This window comes from Rhamphochromis sp. 'chilingali', assembly GCF_963969265.1.
Source record: "Rhamphochromis sp. 'chilingali' genome assembly, chromosome: 12".
NCBI lineage: Eukaryota > Metazoa > Chordata > Actinopteri > Cichliformes > Cichlidae > Rhamphochromis > Rhamphochromis sp. 'chilingali'.
In genome coordinates, this window is record NC_137939.1 from 36,113,445 (window position 1) to 36,136,350 (window position 22,906).

At 44.8% G+C, this 22,906-nt stretch overlaps 1 protein-coding gene across 1 annotated transcript in view; it reads right to left on the bottom strand.

Annotated features, from left to right (window-relative positions):
* LOC308407343 (IQ motif and SEC7 domain-containing protein 1-like) overlaps positions 1–18,568 on the bottom strand; it is a gene marked incomplete at its 3' end in the record, with an annotated part of 75,262 nt that extends 56,694 nt beyond the window's left edge. Inside the window, exon 1 of the mRNA XM_080898908.1 lies at positions 18,025–18,568. Within this exon, the coding sequence (XP_080755034.1) occupies positions 18,025–18,110 (86 nt within the window). The 5' untranslated portion in view covers positions 18,111–18,568. The remainder of the gene's footprint in view (positions 1–18,024) is intronic.
* Between the last annotated feature and the right edge of the window lie 4,338 nt (positions 18,569–22,906).

Consider the following 22,906-nt stretch of genomic DNA (forward strand, 5'->3'; position numbering starts at 1 on the left):
GTAGCAGTGCGGGCTGTTTATGTGAGCCCATCTCTCCTCTTCTGCTGCAGTAAAGCTGGTCGGTGTGTGTGCATAGGATCTGAGCTGAGCAGACATAATAAGCCCTGATCATCCACCCACAGCCCTGCACACACACACACACACACACACTACAGTGCAGGGTAGTTAGCATTTTGCTGCATCATGTCTCAGTCTGTCTGAGGAAACAGGAGAAGCAGAGAGACAGACTGAAGCTGCCAAAAACACTCTCCTATCCAACACAACGAGACTGTGATGACCTCAGGCCTCTGCTGTCCATTATTTCCACTGTTTCCATCATTAGGACATTTTCCAGTATTTTGGGTCTGTCCGCAGAGATGTCAAGTCAGGCAGGTTTGATTATAGCAGCAACACATAATCTTGATTATGTAACACGGTGAACCAACTTTCATGGAACTTCATATACAATGAAGACGAAAACCTAAAAGAACCAAAGGTGGAGGTGGTGGAGCACGCAGGGATGTCTGGTTGGGGTGTTTAGCCTGTTAGGCCTGTGCACATGGAGATCGTGTCCTGAGTAAGCTGATAATTTTGGATTTTTTTGCATTGAACTGACAAACAGTGCACTTTTTCACTTTAATGCCATCTTAGAAAGAAAACTTGCTCCCATTTGCAACCGGCTCCTCGAGCTCAGCATTTTAGCACGACTCAAGGGGTACGCAGCTAAAACGGGACCTCAGGGGGTCTCAACCAATCAGCAGCATTTGAGGTGTTGGCAGTGAGATCACCCTCGTGACCCCAAATCCAAGCTGTACCCTTTACATACTCTTAAAAAAGATTTCCACTGTGACTGATTATCACTACAGAAACACGTCGACAGAGTGATGACTGATGTGAAGAGAGAGAGGCTCTTTTGAAGAGAACCTGAGAGTTGGAGGTTCCTGTTGGACGAACAGTGTAGAATCACGCTCTGTGACTGATGTTCAGACAGCTGTGAGAAGGTGAGAGAAATCCTCAGAAACCTGACGCGTGATCTGAGTCTGACGAGTTCAGACATCCAAACTTAAATGTTCCATCAGTTTATACTGAACCCAACCCGCTGAAACCCAAAAGCCTGAACACAGACGGCTTCTTCTACCTATTGATCTTTTGATTTTTACTATGAATGGCAGTGAAATTAAACTCGTTCCAGTGGAATGAATATCCTGACCACTCGTTCCCATGTTGTTAAACTAGAAGCCATCTTGTAAGAGCTGCTGATGCTTCTTCAAAGCTTTATTTACGACCCTAACAAACCAGCCAACGTGTAAACCTCGCTGCTTTGGACATGACATCGACACGTGAGTCAAAATCAAAAGAAGCTTTGAAAAATCTAATTACAACAAACTTTATTTCCTTCTTCCTGTTTTCATCTCGGATCTACTGAGGTCAAGGTTAAAAACAAAAGCTGCATCATAAACAGAAAATCAACATGAGAGTAAAAGAGAAATTTTTATTCCCTCCAGGTTATAAAACTGTCGTTCTTCTCTCCTGTAGTATGGCAGGATGTTTCTCTAAACTGGTGATGTGCCCTAACTGACAGCAGCTGTTCCACTGATGTCCTCCTTTTCTTAAACAACATATTCTCTGTGTGCTAGTTACACCTGCTCAGCTGCTCAGGAACAGGCAACCAGCAAATCAGTGCATTTAGGCACGTAGACGTGGTAAAGACGACCTGCTGAAGTTCAAATCGAGCATCAGAACGAGGCAGAAACTTGATTTTAGTGACTCTGAACACTGGTATGGTCGTCGATGCCAGACGAGCTGCTCTGATTTCACAATCGTCCCACACAGTTATCTCTAAGGTTACAGGCAACGGTGTGAAAAAGAGAAAACATCCATGCACAGCAGATCTTTGTTGATCTCAGAGGTCAGAGGAGAAAGGGCAGACTGCTTGAAGCTGAAAGGAAGGACACAGTAAGTCATGTGACCACTTATTGAACACAAGATGTGCAGAAGAGCATCTTTGGATGTCAAACCTGGCAGATGGGCTCCAGCAGCAGGAGACCCCACTGGGAGCTCGAGTTCTGCTACGACATTCAAATTAGGGTTTGACCGAAACAACATGAAACCATCCAGCTTTGTATCAACGGTTCAGGCTCATGTTGGTGTAATCGTGTGGGCGGTAACTTTTTAGCACACTGTACTGTTTTCTATCCTCCCACCGATGCCTCATTACAGCAGGATGTTTCACAAATCTCACATTATCTCAAACTGCTTTCTTGAAAATGAAAATCAGTTCTCTGCACTCAAACGGCCTTCAGGGTCATCAGATTTCCATCCAGCCGAGCACCTTTGGGACGTGGTGGAGCGGGAGATGGTGTCAGGCATGTGTGACGCTCACAGGTCAGTGTGGACCAAAATGTCTGAGGAAGGTTTCGATCATAATAGAAATAGTTGGGTTTTATTCTTTTGTTTTGCTAAAATCGGTCTTTCAGTGTCTCCAAAGAGAGATTTCATTTTCTGGTTAAATAGCAGCTAAATAAAGAACAAACATAATACAGCAAGTATACCTGAGGATGGTTTCCCACAGGCGTGGACTCAAAGCACAAAACCCGTCCAGACCATAATGAATTCACTGTTGATATTCAGGGTCCCTGAAGGATTGATTGTTACCCGTAGCATCAAAAGTCAGAGCCTAAAATATCATCATACATATTAACACATCACCTTCCTGCTCCCCAGAGGATGCACCATTCACATTTAATATCTTGTCTTTAAGCTTTGCATCCTCTGCTCTGCTGCATGTAAGGCTCAAACAGGAGCCAAGTCCTCAGTATGTTCCCTCTTACACAGGATAATAATGTCTGTAACGAGCGCAGCAGCCTGTAGGATCCTTCGCCCTGCAGCGTCCGTCCCGCTCGGCGTTTCTCACAGGCCTTACAGCCCGAGCGTGTCCCAGAAAGCCTGAGCGAGGAGTCGGGTCAAAATCAGCTCGGAGGTTTCCAGGCAACAGCCTCGCTCCTCATGGGATTAAAGCAACAATGCCGCTGAGTCAACTCCTTCAGCAACACTCCTCCAACAGCCTGCATGACTCAGTTTATGTCTTTTCTTCCTCAACACTCCCACTGGCAGAGCAGAGAACTAATGAAGCGCAGCACTGCTGGGGCTGAGGGCCGGATTCCCACCTGTGCTGCCAGGACGAACACGACTTCTCTATGGTACTGGAACGATGCTACGTCGTGGATTCTTAGATCAGCAACAACACAAAACCGCGGCTCTAATGTCTTGCTAAGAGTTCCTGAAAGGACCAAAAGTACACGAACGACGCAGCGATTAACCACAGTCCTACTCCGAGAACAGCACACATCTGTTCTGACAAAAACAACACCGCCAGTGTCCTCCGACTTCACCCGACTGTGGAAAAACAATCCATGCTTTACTTTATTTCATGTTGTGCAGAAACACAGCTAAAAGCAGCATAACGTTGCATTAACAAGTGAAGGTTTTGGTAAATGACAAAAAAGGAAGGTATGAGTTCACTTTAGTGACATCTTTTTGCTTCACAGTGTTTCCAGCTGGTGTCAGTGTTGCAAAAAGATGTTTCTTTCTAGAAACCTCCAACAGCTCAAAGTCCCTGTGAGACTTCCAGATACAGATGGACAAACTGGTGATGACTAAACAACTGGACAGAGTAGTGGTGGACAAGCAGAAAAAGACGGCTGTAGTGATACTGAACGACAGCAACGTCAGGAAGAAGGAACACGTAAAGCTGGAGAAATACCAAGAGCTCGAGAAGATGTGGAGGGTGAGGGTAACGGTGGTCCCCGTGGTAATCGGAGCACTAGGTGCGGTGACTCCCAGGCTAGGCGAGTGGCTCCAGCAGATCCCGGGAACAACATCGGAGATCTCTGTCCAGAAGAGCGCAGTCCTGGGAACAGCTAAGATACTGCGCAGGACCCTCAAGCTCCCAGGCCTCTGGTAGAGGACCCGAGCTTGAAGGATAAACCGCCCACAGGGATGAGAGGGGAATTTTATTTCTCAAATCTCATCATTAGAGGACGCTGGTCTGGTGCTGCAATGTTTTAAGACTGTTCATGTAAACCAAGAATGATTTGTTCAGTTGGTTTCTTTGTATTATTTTTCCTGTGTAACTTCAGCGTATGGATCATAACAACTGTTAAAGGCGTTAAATAAAAAAAGCTGCTCTGTGCGCTGTCGCTATAAACAGCTGATGTCTGTGATTACACTCACTGTGACCGTCACATGATTCAAACTGTGGATCTTAACGTCTGTCTGTGGGAAAAAGGTGTCCGACAGACAGACAGACCGTCTGTTAGCAGGATCACAGCGAGAGTGTGAGGTCAGAGAGGAAAATGTCAAAACAACGGTCGTCTGATTCGTGCCGACAGCAAACTCATTACTGAAGCAGATTAACCCACAACCTTGTATGACAAGAGAGGGAGAGGAAGGACGAGCACCGGACTCTCAACGTATGTATGCAGCCCAAAGACGGGAAAAATAAAAATGTGTGACCTTTCTCACTTTTACATAAAAGTCATGGAAGCAACATTTCTGAACCACTTTAAACAGAGAAAGTGCATAAACGATGTTTTTAGGAGAAAAGAGAAATTGTTGAAGGACAGACAATCCTGTCCCACTAATGTGTCCACTGTCTTATTTTCTTGCCTCCTTTAGACTTTTTCAAACTCAGTACAGTCGGACTTAGAGCTGTAGAGGAGGGCCCACTGGTTTCTGTAAGTCAGCCTCATTTACTTGCTTCCCAGCGGTGTAATGAAGGTCATGACTAACATTAATGACTGCCTGGGGGCCAATAAGTGAAACACTGAAATAAGAAGCGGATATTAGCTCAAAGGCTGATCCTGGCTACACCGGAAGATTCAAAAAACAGCTGCCTCCAGACTTTGAACCTGGCAATAAATCATAGCTTTGCAATTTTTCAGGTGTTTCTTTGAAGAATAAATGATATCAGGATTTCTCCCACAGGTTTTTCCTCTGACTCTTCCCTGTACAGCATCTCTCTGTCAGCTTAAGTAGAGGCACAGCAGTGGAAAAGACATCGCGTCTACAATGTCAAAGGACCAACAGGTGGAAGGAAAAACTGGGAGCAAACACCACAAACACGTCCACGGCCACTCATCTGTCCTGTGTCGCAAGTAGCTGGAGCCGATCCCAGCCGACACTGAGCGAGAGGCGGGAGCACCACGGACAGCTGCCTGGTCGGACGTCGAGACAGACGCTCGCATCCTCACTTACCGCCAATTTAAAATCACCAATGAACCTAACAAGCATGCATGACTGTGGGAGGACGCTGGAGCACCTGGAGCAAACCCACACAGAGTTGGAGAGAACGTGCGCACAGAAACCCTCTGTAGTGCACAACTATACGGCCCGTCAGACCGACTCACAACTGAAAAACAGCAGCACACACTTCTCTCCTCGCACGCTTCAGAGCCCAGAATATCCCACAATTCATCACTGCCTTCAGTGTGACACCAGGCCAGCTGTTGCAGGCACCACAACCAACAGACACGAAGATGTTTTTAGAAGTTCACATAATGCGTTCAGCCTCAGTCGTTAAGGCGTTTCAGAGAGATGAGGGCAGATTGTGTTTCAGTGCTCGTTTGTTCTCCGTAGTGTTTTTATCGCACACGTTTATTGTTCATCCTCATAACTACGGCTGTCATTCTAAATTCTCTACAGCACAAAACCCTAGATGCTGCTAAATGTGCTGTTTGCAGTGATTGGTGGTAACTGTGAAATTAGCCCTCCTTCATTGAGGTTATTTTCTGTCATTATCAACACAAACATCCAATAACTGGTCCCCTAAGATGCCTCTCAAAATAATATCACATTAAACCTTCTATGCACAGGAGGCCTGCATGCTTCAAGAGAACTGAATTTATTGATTTAATCCTTCCTGTTTTTACATCTTCATGTGAAAATAAAATCAAAACAAACCACTTGGGTGCTGCTGGCTGCAAACAAACATACACAGTGTGCATGACGGATACCAGAACGAGCCCCACAGTTAAAGTGACCATGAGGAATGAAGAACAGACCCACAAAACCACCGCAAACACTTTCAGTTTGAGCACAAAGCAACCACAAACATGCACATTTACCACAAAATAACCAGAAAGCCACAACAAAGTGATATGAAACAACCAGTGAGATACTCAGCAACCAATATGAGTTGCAACAACACCACAAAAAAACAACAGCAACAGCAAAATGACAACCACTGACAAAAAACAACTGAGAGAAACGCAAAACATCTGCAAAATGATGTGAAACAAACCTAGAGACCATTACAAAATCCACCGACTGTAAAACAACCACAAATGGAAAACAAACCACAGCTAATCAGCTCAGAAATGTCAAATAAGTGCTTTCACACTGTCACTGACAAAACCTGAGAACTGATTAAAAAACCCTCAAAATGACCAAAAAATTATGAAAATCCGCAAAAAAATACAAAAAGAGGCTTCAGCGAAAACACCTGAGAACCAAAACCAACAACGTGATGAAAGAAATGTGACCATAAAGTGAAGAAAACAACAAAAAACATCCACAAAAACAAAAGAGAAACTAACCAAGAGCAAAGTGATGTCAACAAAAACGAGTCCAACAGGAGAAAAGGAGCAAACAGCGAGAACAGTTAAAGAATGAGCAGAAACAGCAGGGCTGAATGTTGGTGTCTTTGTTACTGTGATCCCGGAGGGCCACTGTATCATAACCCGCCCGTGAAAGTGCTGGCAGTGGGATCGATCCTGCATCTAATGGTGATCCCAGCTCTCTGTGGATACAATCAGCTGATGAACAAGAGGCCCATAACTGAGCTCATCTCCTAATGACCTCTCATCGCGAGAGGGAGTGAGGGAGAGTCATTAAAGCACATCTGAGTCTAGATTTCCACGCACATTACATGAAGCTGCCACACGAGCAGATCAGGAGCACCGCGGTGCTTCGAGTCTGAACCCAAACAGGTCCAAAGTCTCCTTTAGAGACACTGAAAATCACTTCAAACCTTCTAATTCAGCGGCCCGAGTTCCGTTTGCGCCCACTCAGCGCGCTCCGCCGTGTCTGCGCCTCCTTCACGTGAAAAGTTTGACACGTTACGAGCTGCGGCAACGACACACCTACACCAGAAAGGTAGTGAGACATGCACCAAGGGAGACAGGAGGGAGAGAGAGAGAGAGAGAGACAGGTAGGCAGGAGGAGGCGCACACGCACGCTCGCACACGCACAAAATGACAGGTGATTAGCGGTGACGGCAGTGACATCACCTGTAACGACGCCGTTAGTCTGAATAACGTCGCGTTTCATTAACAGCCACGAGCATCAGCTGCTCGGCAGTGCGGCACCGCGGGCGGAAAACACGCAGAGGGTCCGCCGCTGTGCGCGCGCCCGTGTGTGCGCGTCGGCTTGTTTCTTACCAGTACAGCAGCTTGTTGTGCAGGATCGCGGGCGTTTTGTCCGAGGCGCAGTTGATGCACCACATCGTTGCTGCTGTTGATCAACGCGGCGGCAACAACAACAACAACCACCGGGAGGAGACCGGAGAGAGGGAGGGAGGGAGGGAGAGCCGAGCGGAGATCCAGTGCTGCCTCAGCCTCTCTCTCCTGCTCTGTGTCCTCCTGCCTCCACCGCTCTCTGCTACCCTCGCGCCTCGTCAGAGACGCATCATCATCAGCCCTCCTTCATCGCCCTCTCTCTCTCTCTCTGTGTACTTTTACAGGTCTGGACTTCCTCCTCCTTCGTCGCTTTCTTTAATCTCCCCGCTGGACCCCAAAGTGAAGCATTAACGTGTCTGCGAGCTCAGTGATGATTGTGATCATCCAAATATGTGAAAACATCCGAAAAGTTTCGTGTAAAAGTGTCAGAAACACTTTGACACAGCAGCTGGTGTTAAAGGTCTCCACAGATGTGAAGAAAACACGTGAAAGATCTACTCAAGCACATCTCAGAGGGCATGTCCACACGTGCTGCTTATTAAGCTCTACTTACTGCACTACATTTATTAGTCAGGGGCTGACGGGTGGCCAGCAGACAGCAAAGATGGTGCAGCCCGATGGGGGAGGTCACACTGTAATGTTCTGGCTTTATCAGCAGCTAATGGCTTCAAATACTAGGATAAATAGATAAATATAGAGATACAGGCATAAATATATAGGGCTGGATCAGGTGACCCTGAATCCTCCCTTAGTGATGCTGCAATAGGCTGCTGGGGGATTCCCATGATGCACTGGGTGTTTCTTCTTCACTCACTCTGCACTGAATCATATCTGTTATTAATCTCTGTCTCTCTTCCACAGCATGTCTTTATCCTGTCTTCCTTCTCTCACCCCAACCAATCACAGCAGATGGCCCCGCCCCTCCCTGAGCCTGGTTCTGCCGGAGGTTTCTTCCTGTTAAAAGGGAGTTTTTCCTTCCCACTGTCGCCAAAGTGCTGCTCATAGGGGGTCATATGATTGTTGGGTTTTTCTCTGTATGTATTATTGTAGGATCTACTGTACAATTTAAAGTGTCTTGAGGCGACTGTTGTTGTGATTTGCGCTATATAAATAAAACTGAATTGAATTGAAACACCAGAAGTTCGTGGGTGTTGGTTTCTGGTCTTATTGTTTCCGTAATGTGGTGCAAAACATAAAAAGCGAGAAGCTATGTTTTGTAATTGGGATAAAAAGGTGAATTCATGCCGACCGGAGCTGTAAAACACGCCTAAATTGTTCACAGCTCTAAGGATAATTTGGTAATTAGAACAACAGGGAGGAAAAAAAGTTTCTTTATATTTCTATTCATTTAAATTTCACATATTTGCAGCTTGTATGCTTTGAATAATTCAGAACAAAAACACAAACAAACCCACCTTGTTTTACAGGTAGACCTTTGAGCATTATCATCTTTGCATGCAACCTGCATGAGTGTTCCTGTGACTGACTTCAGCTCCTGTGTCAAAGATGCCTCTCTGCTGCAGTTTTACATCAGCTAATAAACTGTAAACGAATAAACATAAAGTCGTAAGAGCTAAATCTAAACTCTTTTTAATCACTGTTGCCCAGTTTGATGCCATTTATTGGTTAAAGTATCTAAACTACCATCATCAACAAAGCCTGATGAGCTCTCTCTCTCTCATGGAGCCAGAAACCAAAGTATACGACAGCAGAAGAGAGACCATCGATCGGGTCATTGTCACACGCATCAGAAAATCATTATACAGTCATCTGCAGGCCCATCGTTTCTCACAACGCCATTTAAATCAGAGCCTCCTTCTAGCCATCATCATAAAAACAGTAACGAGGTTCATCCTTTTTGCTTCTGAAACCAGCTTCGTCTACACTTCAAAGAACACAAAAAGGGACTGTTTGCTAGGCAATGTCGCCTTGGTCACTGAAGATGGAGAAAATGCTCAAGGTCACTTTTACTGAGCAAAGTCTTTAAATGACAACACGCGAGCTGTTTGATGCCTCATAGACACAAGAAAAACATGCAAACTCAATTCAGTTCTATTTATATAGAGCCACATCCCAAAAACAGTTACCTCAAGGGACTTTATACTGTAAGGTAAAGATCCTACTATATTACTGAGAAAACCAGACGACCCCATATGAGCAAGCACTTGGTGACAGTGGGAAGGAAAAACTCCCTTTTAGCAGGAAGAAACCTCCTGCAGGGGCGGGGCTGTTTGGTAGTCGGACACAGGCAGCCAGCTGCATGTTGGAACGTGACATCAAAGAAGATAACAGAGTTATATCCTCAGAATGAGCTACAGCACTTTCAGAAAGACATCTACTGTAATGAAATGTATTACCCATCAATGTAATCCATTGTTGTAAATTTAAATGTTATTAAGAAACAATCAGACAAAAGTCTGACCATCAAACTTCAAAGGTCCCAGCGAACCCTTCTGCAGCGAGCCACGGCATCCCTGCTGTTTCCTGTGTGAGACTTCCCACTGCACAGATGATAAATGACGTCCTGTGCTTCATGATGTGATTACTAAACTCTGTCAGAGAAGAAAAATCCACAAACATCTTGGTTTGTTTTGTATTTGTGAAGTGGTTAAAATGACCGCACCCTCCAGGGTTTAGACGAGCAGCATGTTTGCTTAAATCATCATCATCATCCTCGCTCTAAAACAAAACACACATTCATTTTTAAGTAACTGATTTATATATTACAGATATTGTTTCTATTTAAGAATGTAAAAAAACATTCTTGGAAAAACCATCGCTCTGCATTTCTGAGTGGACGAACAGCTTATAGTTTTGAGTCTGAGGATGTGTTTTTTCACACTGACTCATTAGCAGCGAAGCCGAAGCTTCATTTTTAGCTGAGGACCAGAAAAAAGAAGTCACACATTTATTTCAAGTACTTAAAGAAAGCAGCAACAGACGTCAGACTTGTGAGAATTTACGGAGTCTGCTGGTGTCTCGTGACCATGAACCGAGAATCTCGTCGATCGTAGCCGATAACCCAGCCTGGTTTTGGTGAGGAGATGCTGACCGGCTGCAGGGAGCAGCTTTCTGACAGAAGCAGCGCGATGAGTGGCAGCTGACTGCAGCCAAAGTGGGCGAGACGCCAGCGGCAAAACGGCCCAAATATTCCAACAAAGCCTCCTCTCCGTGCACGTGCTCATCCACTGACATCAAGGAAAACATATCCATGTAGTTAAAAAGTGCAGGCAGCTTTCTCTTACATGAACTTCTGTGTGTCAACACCACGTGATGTCGTTTTACAGAAGACCTGACACACGCAGCTGAAGGTGCATCGAAGCCTCCTGTGGAACGGCTGCATCACTCCACTGTATTCAGGGGATTGTGTGATCAATAAATACAGGTCCTTATTTAAAAACAAACTGGTGCTTGTGCTCCCAGAGCTGCTGCTGCTGCTGATGTAAAAGAAGCTTTATGTCTGATCGATTGATAAGAAAGCCAGAAGTGTTGCGACACGCTGTCACGATGCAGCTCGCTGAAGTGTGAGGAGCTGCTTTGGGGAACCCCTTGTTGGAAAATATCTGAGTGAGCGATAAAAGGTGAAGGCTCGGAGGTTAAACTGGAAGCAGAGCACAGACTCAAATGTGACGTTTTGTCAGCTTGACTTTGAAACTGACGAATTTCAATAGGAAGCATATTTCTGTCTGCATGTATGTGCAGACTTCAAAGTACATTTCACCATGGCAACCAAGAAGACAGAGCTGTTTTAACTGTCATCTTCTTATCAAGCTAACAAACAACTTCTTTTGAGCTTTTATTGCAGTTTGTAGATGATGAATGATGCAGTGTAAAAATCTGTCATGTGCGAGGCTCGAACAGCAACACATTAATTCCATGTCCAAATCAGCACTTTTCCACTGTTAAAGTGTAAAATAGTCCAGGTGAGTTATGAAAATATTAATTTCATGTAGTAATCAGTAAATATGAAGGACAGACAGATTACATCGGAGGGTCGGCTCTCAGTCCCTTCTCGTTTGCAGTGGTGATGGACAGGAAGTCAGAGCTGAGGTGGTTTGGACATGTGCAGAGGAGGGAAAGTGGATACACAGGATGATGAAGATGGAGCTGCCAGGCAGGAAGAAAAGAGGAAGAACACAGAGAAGATCCGAGGATGTAGTGAAGGAGGACATGTTGAGGGTTGATGTGATAGAAGAGAATCAAAGGGGTAAGACATCATCCTACAAAGCCAGCAATGGCTGATATATCAGAGCGTCACTGGTACAGCATAAATCTGCAGGGTTGGTACTTTGTTAAGGCTGGCAGGTATGAGAGATTTTTTAAAAAGAGATGCAAAATTAGAAAATATAACAACATTTTCTGATTTTGCATCACTAAAGTCTGATATGTTGCATGAAATATCTTGTTATTTGTAGCACAGAGGGACACACAGGGTTGGTCAAATAGTTTGTTCACTGATTTGTGGAAACAACTCAGAAACATAAAACACCAGTGAAAGCAGCGATGTTTTAATGCCTAACCGACTCTGTTAGTCGCACAAACTAACCAGCTGCAGCAGAAGATGAAAACCTCCCCTCATATTTGTGAATGGAGTCTAGTGTAATGCAATACTTTCACCTCCTCTTCAGAAAGATCTGTCCGGCTGCAGGGGAAGTGGTTAAAAGCGTCCACTATCGATTCTTCCAGCATTGTAAAATCTGCTGAGCGTCCACAGGCGATCACCCCTTTAGCTTGTGTGTCTGCAGTGGGTGTGGCCTACGCCGTCTACTACAGATAACACACAGATTCTGAGCTGAACGTTATACAAAAGCACTTAAAAAACACTGCACACACGGTGCTATCCTATTAGTAAAGAGAGCATTTTTATGTTAAATATCAGATAGAAAGATGTAAAATAGTTTTTCCGTGTCCTGAAAACCGCAGCAGTTCCTGACTGAGACACCAACAGATTTTAAACATGACCTGTGACATCACAGATGATCTGCACTTTACATCCATCAGTAGCAAACACACAATGTGTATTTCTGTTTATCTGATTAATACAGAAATATGGGTTTTGGTCCATACGTCGCAGTCCATGATCCCGGAGAGCTTCCTGTGTCGGAGGTCAAACTTTATAAGATGGAAATGTCAGCGGGAAACCCAGTGGCTCCTCCCACTTTGTTTCAGTGAGACAGCTGTTTCAGGTTCACAGGAACCCGGGGTCACGCTTCAGAGCAGATAAGAATATTTCTCGGTGTTATTCAGCTGATATGTTTCAGACACGATGCAGGCAGGCTGTTTCTCACAGCCTCAAAGTTCCACGAGCTGAATATTTTCGCTGCAGATGTAGCCCAGATGTGCACGTTTCAGGAAACATCCGGAAACAGCTGGACCAGAACCCTGGTTCTGTGTATTCCTCTGAAATTATGGCCTCATCACCCCCCCCATCGTTCATTCAATCTCATGACAGTTACCGTGGGCAACACTGTGAAACATGAAAGAGCTTTCCTGGTTTCCATGGCAACAGGAACTGGGGCTTTGCATAGTTTTGTGCTCTGTGACAGAATGCACTGACCCACACATGGTTCTCCCTCCTCCTGTCACCCGTCAGTATCTTTTCTCTGACCACCCGTCCCTCTCCTCCTTTTATCCTCTTTCCCAACTCTTCCCTTTTTCAACATTTGCTTTGAGCTACTCCTTTTTATTCGCCTTTTCCATCCCCTTTCTCCTATCTCTGTCTTTTTCTCCATCCATCATTGACTCACCCCCCACCCCCTCCATCCCTCCCTGCACAGTGACTCTTCAGCCTGGGGACAAGCTTCTATAATTCATCATTACTTCTCATAAGCTGCCCTCTTCCCCTCCTCCTCTTCGTCATTATTTTCCTTTTCTCTCTTTTTCCTTCCTCATGTTCTTCAGAAAAAGAAGTACAAGTAAAGAAATCTGTTTCGACACTGATTCTTGTAGTTTGTTGGGGATATATGAGGTTAAAGGCGCCGCATATAGAACAGTTAGCATAGTAACAGAACTAAAAATATGAGACGTCCCCACATTTCAGTTTCCTGTGGAATTATTAAGACTTTTTCCATGAAAATCTATGAAAAGATGTCTTAGATGCTTAGATTCAAGTTCCTTTCCTTAATCCTTCCTCTCTGCTTCATCAAGACACCAACAATGTGCAACACTAGATACTGTCAGCTTAGAAATAGCCCCCAATATAGCCTCCCCCCCGCACAAACCAAACCCCACATAAAGGACAAAAACATTCGGACTCTTATTTCCTAAAGTACAGACGGGGCTCTGCTGCTGTCTCAGTCAGGCGGCACCCATCATCCAGGCCAGCCTCCTCACCAGGTTTCTGGTTTTGTGCAAACATGCATTCAAAAAGCAAGTAAAGTGTCTACAGACACCATCAGGTAAACCCTGCAGGTCATCCAAGCTCCTCTGAAGCCTGCCAGTTTATGTTTCTCTTTCAGCTGCTTTTAGCAGTTGGTGAACATCGAATTTCCTCCCGAGTCTAAGTCAGTGTGTGCTGTCACTGATGCCTGTCCTGCTCTGTATGGGGCCTGACGGCTGCTCTTTGTGCCTTATGCTCTCCATGTTTGCACATGTGAGGCCACCATAAAAAAACAGGAAAGGAACAGAGTGACAGACATGAGGAAGACATATTTACATAAATCGTTTTAAACAATGTTTTCCTGTAATATTAAGAAGGATGTGTAACGTCACTGTGTGGAAACATACTGGAAAGTTCTACGAGAACTCTGAAGGTCACCCAAGGTAAGCAGGAGCGAGACGTTAGCAGCAGATGCTTGAAAGCCTCAGTGTTTCCTGCCTCACACACTGCAGCTGGATCGAGGTTTGTCCTCCTCTAACCGCTGACCCAGGCGCCCAGGCATAACCTCTCACACTCATGGCTTCAAACCTACATGTCTGTCCCACATGCAACACTCTGAGGTGACTACAACATGTAATCTATGCCAGGCCCCGACGTGCATCTTTAATGACATCACGGTTAAGTTGTGAGTGGTAATCGTGTGTTTTAATGTCAAGCATGACAGCTCTGCTCAGAATCACCGCCAGATGGGATGGTTCTGGTCTCAGCAGCTGCTTTTCCTCTTTATCATTCCTCCTCTCCTTCTCTCCTGCATCCTGTTTCCTTCCCTTGTTCATGTTTGTTTCAACTTCGCTGAGACAATTACAGAGAGAGAACGAGATGGGTGGGAGGAGGATGTTGCTGGGAGACGGTTGCTGTGTAACAGGAGGGGTGGGGCATAGGGAAGGAGGGTGGTTGCAGGAGTCAAGTGAGGTGTTGCTATGACAACCGGGGTTTCATGCTGTCACTCCGCTGCTGTGTGTTGCTGATTTTAGCATGCGTGTGTGTGTGTGTGTTGGGAGGATCACAAGCATATGGGGGAGATGCAACACACCTCCCCCATATGCTTGTGATCCTCCCAACACACACACACACACACACACACACACACACACACACACACACACACACACACACACACACACACACACACACACACACACACACACACAATGCAGCGTAGCTAACATATTCTGGCAGAGCAGAGCGAGAAAGATTGAAATGAAATTCCAAATGTGCTCAGCACTGAAAGGTCACCTGTGCCATTTGAAGCACAGCGCCACCTGCTGGGAGCAAAGAAAGCACAACTTTAGTGGCAACTTCAAAACCAATCTTCGGTCGCTGAACTAAAAAAACATGAATGCTGACCTGTGTGACACCAGGTGAGGCTCACTGCCTGTTGCCACACTGCTGTTTGCTACAAGCTACTGTCATCACTTGCACAGGCATAACAGAAGTTAGTCATTCTTGTAATTCTTGTACTTTTGTTACTGCACTGTCATGCATGCTAAGCTAGAAGACGTCACAGTACTTGTGATGTCACCTTTTACCCAGAAACTGAAAAATCAGCTGCTCCTAGCTACGCGTTAGCATCATTATTGCTATTACCCAAAATTTACCACTATCTGCTGTGTAGCCCGCCGGTGACCACAGAGTGCAGGTCCTTGTTGGAGACTTCATAGTCATACTTTATAGCTTAATGCACATACCATGCTGTGCAAAGGTCAAGAACAAGCCCTTTATATCTCCAAGGAGCCACACTTTCATGCAATATTTTACATGAATCTTGAGTAATAGTTCTGCAGCCTTTCTGAAGGGCTTTCAAAGTGTTTTTGGATGCTCCCAGACCAGTCCTGCTACCGGACACATAACAGACAGCTTAGCAAAGAACCAATTTTAGATATTGTATTTGTATCTTTGTGCAACTTTCTGGTTCAAAAGGTTGTCAGTATGTAGGGAGGTGCTCAGGAGAGCGTCTACAGCCATCTGACAAACACAGCGGAGGCTTCCGTGCGGTTTGGGGCTGATCTGGAGCCAGTGGTTTGGAGATTTTGTTCAAACTGATGGAAAAATGAACAGAGAGAAAAAGAGATCCTTTCCAGATTCTCAGCAGCTTTACTTTTCAACATATCAGTGACCCCAAACACACTGGCAGTAAAAGTGCTCCTGGATAGAAACAAACCACAACAATGGAACACCAACAGTCATGGATCGACTGATCCATCATTAAAGCAGTGTGGGGTCATTGTGATGGAAAAGCAGCCAACATCCAGAGAAGAGCTTTGAATGACCTTCAAGATGCCTGAAGAACTTTTCCTGAAGCCTCCTAGAAATTACAGGAAGCTGCCTCAGAGATGCAAAAGAAAAAAAGTGATCATACCAAATATAAAAGGAACTGGAGAAACTTGGTTTCGACTTTTTTTGAGAGCACGTTTCAGAAAATAACTGCGTCTATTTACCACGTTTCAATCAAAACATACAGAAATGAGGGTTAGCTCGAGATTTCTGCACAGCAGCCATATGAACTCAAATTGAATTTGATTTTTTTCATTTAAATATGTAAAAATGCGACTTGAGAAACAAACATGACTTTCTCATGTCTGATGTCTAACCTTTGCTCTTGGGAATTTTTCTCTTTATGGTTTCCTGCAACATTAAAATATTAAAATATCCACGCACAACACTGAAACCATGCCCAGTGTTTTCTAAGCCAATTTTCAACACTGTCTTTATGTCTGATGGAGGCTTTTTGATTTCCTGTCTGAATGCTCTTTGGTTTACCTGATTTAAAAAAATCCTGGAATGGCCCCTGGCTTCATGCCCTCAAGCAGCTTTCACAGAAGAATATAAAAAACATGGAAACAGCAGGAGGGACGAGACGAGAGTGCTTACTTGTTTCTCAGCAGAACAAACACGGCCACAGCAACCTGAGCCGAGCGGGTCTCAGCCAGGTCATCAGCCAAATCCACCAAGCAAACAAGAAACGATATCGTTTTTCTGCTGAGAACAATCTGACCTGCATGAAATGTGATCAGCTGGAGATTCACCGCAGTACTGCAGTGCTGCAACACACACCCACACACACACTAACCCTGACATGGTTGCACACTTAGCGCGTTACTTCAAGCTCATTTTAAATCGTGAACTTAACAAGTTACCTTACGGCGGGCGGGGTGTGGACATCAGGGGTAAAACACGGAGGAACCAGAGCTGAAACAATGACATGTTGCTGATGTGCTGCTCTTCATTTCACTAGAATGAACTTGGATTCTTTTTTCCCAGTTCATGATCAGTGATAAGTGTGGGGTGTGATGGTCAGACCCACTTCCTTACAGGAACTTGGTCACTGTTCAAGCAGCTTCATGTCCCTGAAACATCCACCCATGTTCTACTGTGTGTCTGGGTGTGTGGCAGGAGTCTAAGCATAGATGCTCTGATGTCCCTCCCTCTGATCTCCTCCTCCAGCTCTTCTTCTGGGAATAATGACACTTTGGCTTCAGCATCTCCACATTGACGAGCGTGCCTGCAACACCTCCCCCAGGATGAGTCCTGGAGGCATCCTAATCAGATGTAACTGAGCTTAGAGATTTAGCACTCTCTCTAAGTTTGTCACCGGATCTCTGAGAATCCAGGAATCCTTTGGAGGAAGTCCATTTCTGTAACTTTTATCTTACGGCCATAAGTGGCAGGAACGTAGGTCCACCAGTGAAAAGCTTCATCTTCATTTCTCTCCTCACTTTGAACACATCGCTGCAAACACTTCTGTAGGGATGGGTATCGTTTAGGTTTTATCCGATACCGGTGCCAAATCGGTACTTTTGAAACGGTGCCGGTGCTCAAACGGTGCTCAAACCGGTGCTTAAAGAATGGAGAACACAAAATTGGTCCAAAAACCTCTCATGTTCAGCTGTTTTTTGTAAAAATATAACAATGTTAGCCTTTTCTGCAGCTATGGGGCATATATGGTATCACTCTTGGCTGGAAGCAGTGCTTAAACAATGGAAAAAACACAAACTTTGTCCAAAAACCTCTCATGTTTAACTGTTTTCCACTTTTTCTTTGGTCATTTTAGCCTTTTTGGCCAGGGTGAAGGGAGTATCTGCCATCAAACAAGAAGACAGCCGCATGTAGATATGATGGTGTTTGCTAGTTCACCTTACATGCATTAATGTAATAACGTGGTTAGCCTACTCAACGTAAATTACACACGAACAACATGAAGCTACTCACGCAGAGAAGAACGGCTGCTGCTGCATCATCATCCTCATCATTTCTGCTACACTGGCAGGGTTAGGGGCCAGGACTCTCCTCTTCATGTTTTTGGGGGATGTTGCATAACAGCCAACCCACCCGCAGTAGATGTGCTCGGTGTGAGGTCTCGCAGCAAGCTATCAAATACGGCGCATTTCTCGGCTTTTAACAAAACGCTATGCGTCGCCAGGTGTTTCATTGGATTCGAGGTGTTACCTCCTTTGACAGTATCACAGTATCAGCTTAAAGCACTTGTTGCTGCTGAGTTTGCATCTTTTGCTGTGAAGTACAGCCAGACTTTGACCGCTTCGCCTTGGGCATTTTTAATCTGTAGCTCTGCTCTAAAAGGACGTACGTACCTGGCCCCGCCTACTATCCTCGGAAACGTAAAATGATTGGCTAGAATCTAAAGTGTATCACAGCTCAGGAAAAAAAAGCACCGAAATAAAGCACCGAAATGTGCGCTGCTTTTCGGTCTGGTTACTACCGTTTATGTCAGAACCGGTGCCATCATGGCACCGGACACCGGTACCCATCCCTACACTTCTGTCAGTCTCCTGCTGCACTCTTCCCCCGAGGCCCCAGGATACTTTTCAGTTATTTGGGGAACATGTAGAGGCCTTGTTGGTGTGATTTTCAACTGCCCAAAACTGGACTGAGGGAATACCCCACAAGTAACGCAAACACACAAAAGAACAAATGTTTGACATTAGTCAACTATCACAAGCTTAAAGCCTAAAACAAAGTCTGAACCCAAAAACACCTGCAGCAAGAAGCAGAGCGCCAGTTTGTGTGTATACGAGGCTGCTGCATGTATGTGTGTGAATCTGCAGGTGTGTGTGTGTGTCACTGGTGCAGACACACACACCTGATGCCTCGCGTGTGTGTGTTTGTGAGCAGCAGCTGGAATCACGCCTCAGGACGGTCGGCTCCTCTCAACAGTGAAGTTTTATTACATTTTCTCAGTGGAGCTGTTTTTAAAATTCAAGCTGCTGAGCTGAGGAGCGGAGTACGATCTGCGCCTCCCTGCAGGAGGAGATTAGAGCAGACGCAGCAGGAGACGCGACCAGAAACAGTAACAGGAAGTAGTTTGATGCAGTAATATGCTGCCTGCTGAACTGTACAGAGAACATTTCAAAAACATCTTGAAGACACAACAGCAAATCAGTTTGTTTCCAAAGGTTGCACCTGCGTATGCTAACACCTGTTCAAACAGCAGAATTAGTGAACAGAGACTCGGGCATCATGCAGAAGACATCACATTTAATTATGCACAGAAAAACTGGATTCATGCTACAAAGAATTAGATGAAAAAAACTTCACAGTAACAAGAAAACAACCTCAGAAGACTGAGCTCAACAAACCACCTGCTCCCTGAAATACGACTGACTGACCAATCAAATATTCACTCCACACAAATGTGAAACTTCTCATAAAGTACCAACTATATCTGCGCTTCACATGAACACGAAAATCTAATTTATTGTGGAACAAATATTCGGATTTCACCTGCCTTCCTCAGCGTGTTCCTCCTCTGTGCCCCCCGTTTAAAACCCACCATAGATCCAAGTCTGCCAGAGCTTATCTTTACAGTTTTACCTGCTGCAGTGACATTTGTGGGAGCATTTCAAGTTGCTATACATCAATACAACCGTTATATCACAAATATTAATAACATGTATGCTTTAAGTCCATAATAACTACATACATTGAAAATAAGTGCAATAAACTACAAAAAAAGTTGAAAGTCATTTTTTTTACACATATTTGTAGTTACAGAAATTTCAGAGGTTTATCCCTCAAAACTGTAAAAAGCTGCACAAAAAAGTTTCCAAGCACAGGAACTTTATTTTGAGTGTCTTCATAGTTTCATTTTTGAGATACACTCAGTTTTTCTAAACTTGGAGACAGATACTATCTCTACTTTTAGGCTTAAAATTATGCTTAAAACTTTCCTTTTTGCTAAAGCATATAGTGGATCAGGTGACCCTGAATTATCCTGTCTTCCTTCTCTCACCCCAACCGGTCGCAGCAGATGGCCCCGCCCCTCCTTGAGCAGATGGCCCCGCCCCTCCCTGAGCCTGGTTCTGTCTTCCTGTTAAAAGGGAGTTTTTCCTTCCCACTGTCGCCAAAGTGCTGCTCACAGGGGGTCATATGATTGTTGGGTTTTCTCTGTATGTATTATTGTAGAGTCAACCTTACAATATAAAGCGCCTTTAGGCAACTATTGTTGTGATTTGGTGCTGTATAAATAAAATTGAATTGAATTGAACTGCAGGAAAAACAAAAATAAATATCATTGTGCACAATTTGCAAAAAACAGCATCAAAATATTTCCAACGGTGCAGTTTAAGTTCTAAGCCTCCCAGAAACGATACAGAAAGGCATAAAGTCAAACATGGCCGTGGAAAGGCCCTATAGGGGAAAAAACTACGTTTCTCACTTCCAGTTTGGTAATGGTAATGGCGGACAGTCCAACTAGGAAGTGCTATGAGCAGCTGATCAGATTGTGTTTCTGGATTGTAATGTTTTTGTTGTTGCCACCACTTTTTACCGGATTTTTGCAAAAAGCCATTTGTGGAAGGAAACCACGACCGGGGACAAGTTGAATGCGTGATGTGTCAGTACTCCTCCAGTTTCATATGCAAAAAAAAAAAAAAAGAAGAAGATTGCACTAGCTTATGTGGCTGTAATTGTACCAGGATTTAAAAATAGTTACGCAAAGATTGGTTTAAAAAAAATATGCTGCAACCTCCCTGCAAAGGATGATTTTAGTCCTGCTGAGGCAGAACCGGACGTGGTGCCATCCTGATGGGGAAGAGACTGCAGGGGTAAAACATGGTGGACATCAGGCCAAGGAGTGCAAAAAAAATTCAGGAAGCTAATTTGTGTAAAAACAAATCTGCACTTCTTTCATTTCGCGTGTTTGGAGAGCTCGCTGTGACGGACAGCTGCTGATTGGAGCAGAAATGCTTCACAGGGAGCGCCGCGCCGCTTCTGTGTGATGTCTGCACGCTGCTGACCCGTCTTAGTTTTTCACACCTTGTCTATAAAACCGACGGCAGGACTGCTTGAGCCCAAAGTCTTTTCATCTCCGGTATTTTGTAATACATTTCCAACTTTTCCTGTTTAATTTGTGCTTTTTAAAGGAGAATGAATATGATTAAGAGAGCCTTTTAGGTTTCCACACAGAAGTTTCAAAGAGAGCACATCACAGCTGAAAAACACAAACTTTTAAAGTGACTCATGTAAAAATCATGAGTCACTTTAAACTTCAAAAGGCTTCATTATTACAACCCTCGATACGACTGAACGACAGCAGATTTTTCCTTTAGGTAACGAGTGCATGAGAAACTGTAAATGTCACAGCAGACGCTGCTGTTTTCACTGATTGCATCTATCAGCCAGTACATCTTGTAATTGCTCTTTATTCCAATGAAGCTACTGCAGGTTGCAGTTTTTACATTGTGAGCAGTGCATGGATATCACCAACACCCAGCATGCACCTCTGTGCCTCACGCTGATGCCTGAACATGTTTAATATGACCGTGCTGTGTTCAGTTACACCGAAGCTCAGGTTCAGGACTCAAACTGAGGCCTTTGATGAACGAAACAACACGCATGGAAATTGTATTTTATGGTGGATTTCTTCCTTTAACTTGGTCCCATTTGCCAGTGAGTCGCTGCTATCCTGAAGCCAAAACCCATTAAAAACCATTTAAGGCGTCCCAGCTGACTCTGAGGATGGAGCTCATTTCTGCACCAAATCATTTCAGCTAACTGCTCCCTGACGGAGGCTCGGCATGTTGCTCAAGGGCACTTAAGCTCAGAGAAGGAGGTAAACCTCTGACATTTCTGCAGCGATCCATCCTGCTGTTAGAAACAGAGTGCAGAGTGGCCAATGTGGAGGAATCTTCTGAAAGCAGAGCCGAACATCTGGAGTATTCAGAGAACAGCTGTTAGACAAACTCTATATAAAAGCACTAAAGCTGCTGGTTGTGTCAAACTAATCATCAATCAAAGAATCAAAAGATTTTTGGCAGAGTGGGATCTGCAGGTGTTTGCGTGGTGCCTGGCCTGGATATACATTTCATCTTATTAGCCAGTAAAACATTTCAATGCACTGTGAACATGTTGTGTAGCCCACAAATTAAAGAGAGAAGCGCTGACGCTTTAAGAAAAGCACATTTATCCTGCTAGTCAAGGGACAGAACCACTCACAAGTCCACTTCATGAAAAACATCCATGTGCTCAAACAGCAGCATGAGACCTGTATCTGTGTCCTCAGGCCTCTCCTGTGGGGCAGCTTGCATCCTGCAGCGTCCCAGTGGAAACACGCCAGCTATCACTTTCAGCTCATTTAAAGAACGGAGGCTGAGAGTCTGACGCCCTGATCTGAGGGCTCAGTGACGTCCTGCTGCAGACGTGTTTGTCTTTAGAAACACTCGGCGATCCAACAGCCTTAAACACAGCAGGAGGGAGACAGAGACACAGAAAGACTAAAAGCTTTGGTCTTTCCTTCAAGGTCAGAGCGGTGTGTGTGTGTGTGTGTGTGTGTGTGTGTGTGTGTGTGTGTGTGTGTGTGTGTGTGTGTGTGTGTGTGTGTGAGTGTGTGTGTGTCTGCATGTGTGTGAGTGTGTGTCTGTGTGTGTGAGTGTGTGTGTGTGTGTCTGCATGTGTGTGTGTGTGTGTCTGTGTGTGTGTGTGTGTCTGTGTGTGTGTGTCTGCGTGTGTGTGTGTGTGTGTGTGTCTGCATGTGTGTGAGTGTGTGTCTGTGTGTGTGAGTGTGTGTGTGTGTGTCTGCATGTGTGTGTGTGTGTGTCTGTGTGTGTGAGTGTGTGTGTGTGTGAGTGTCTGTGTG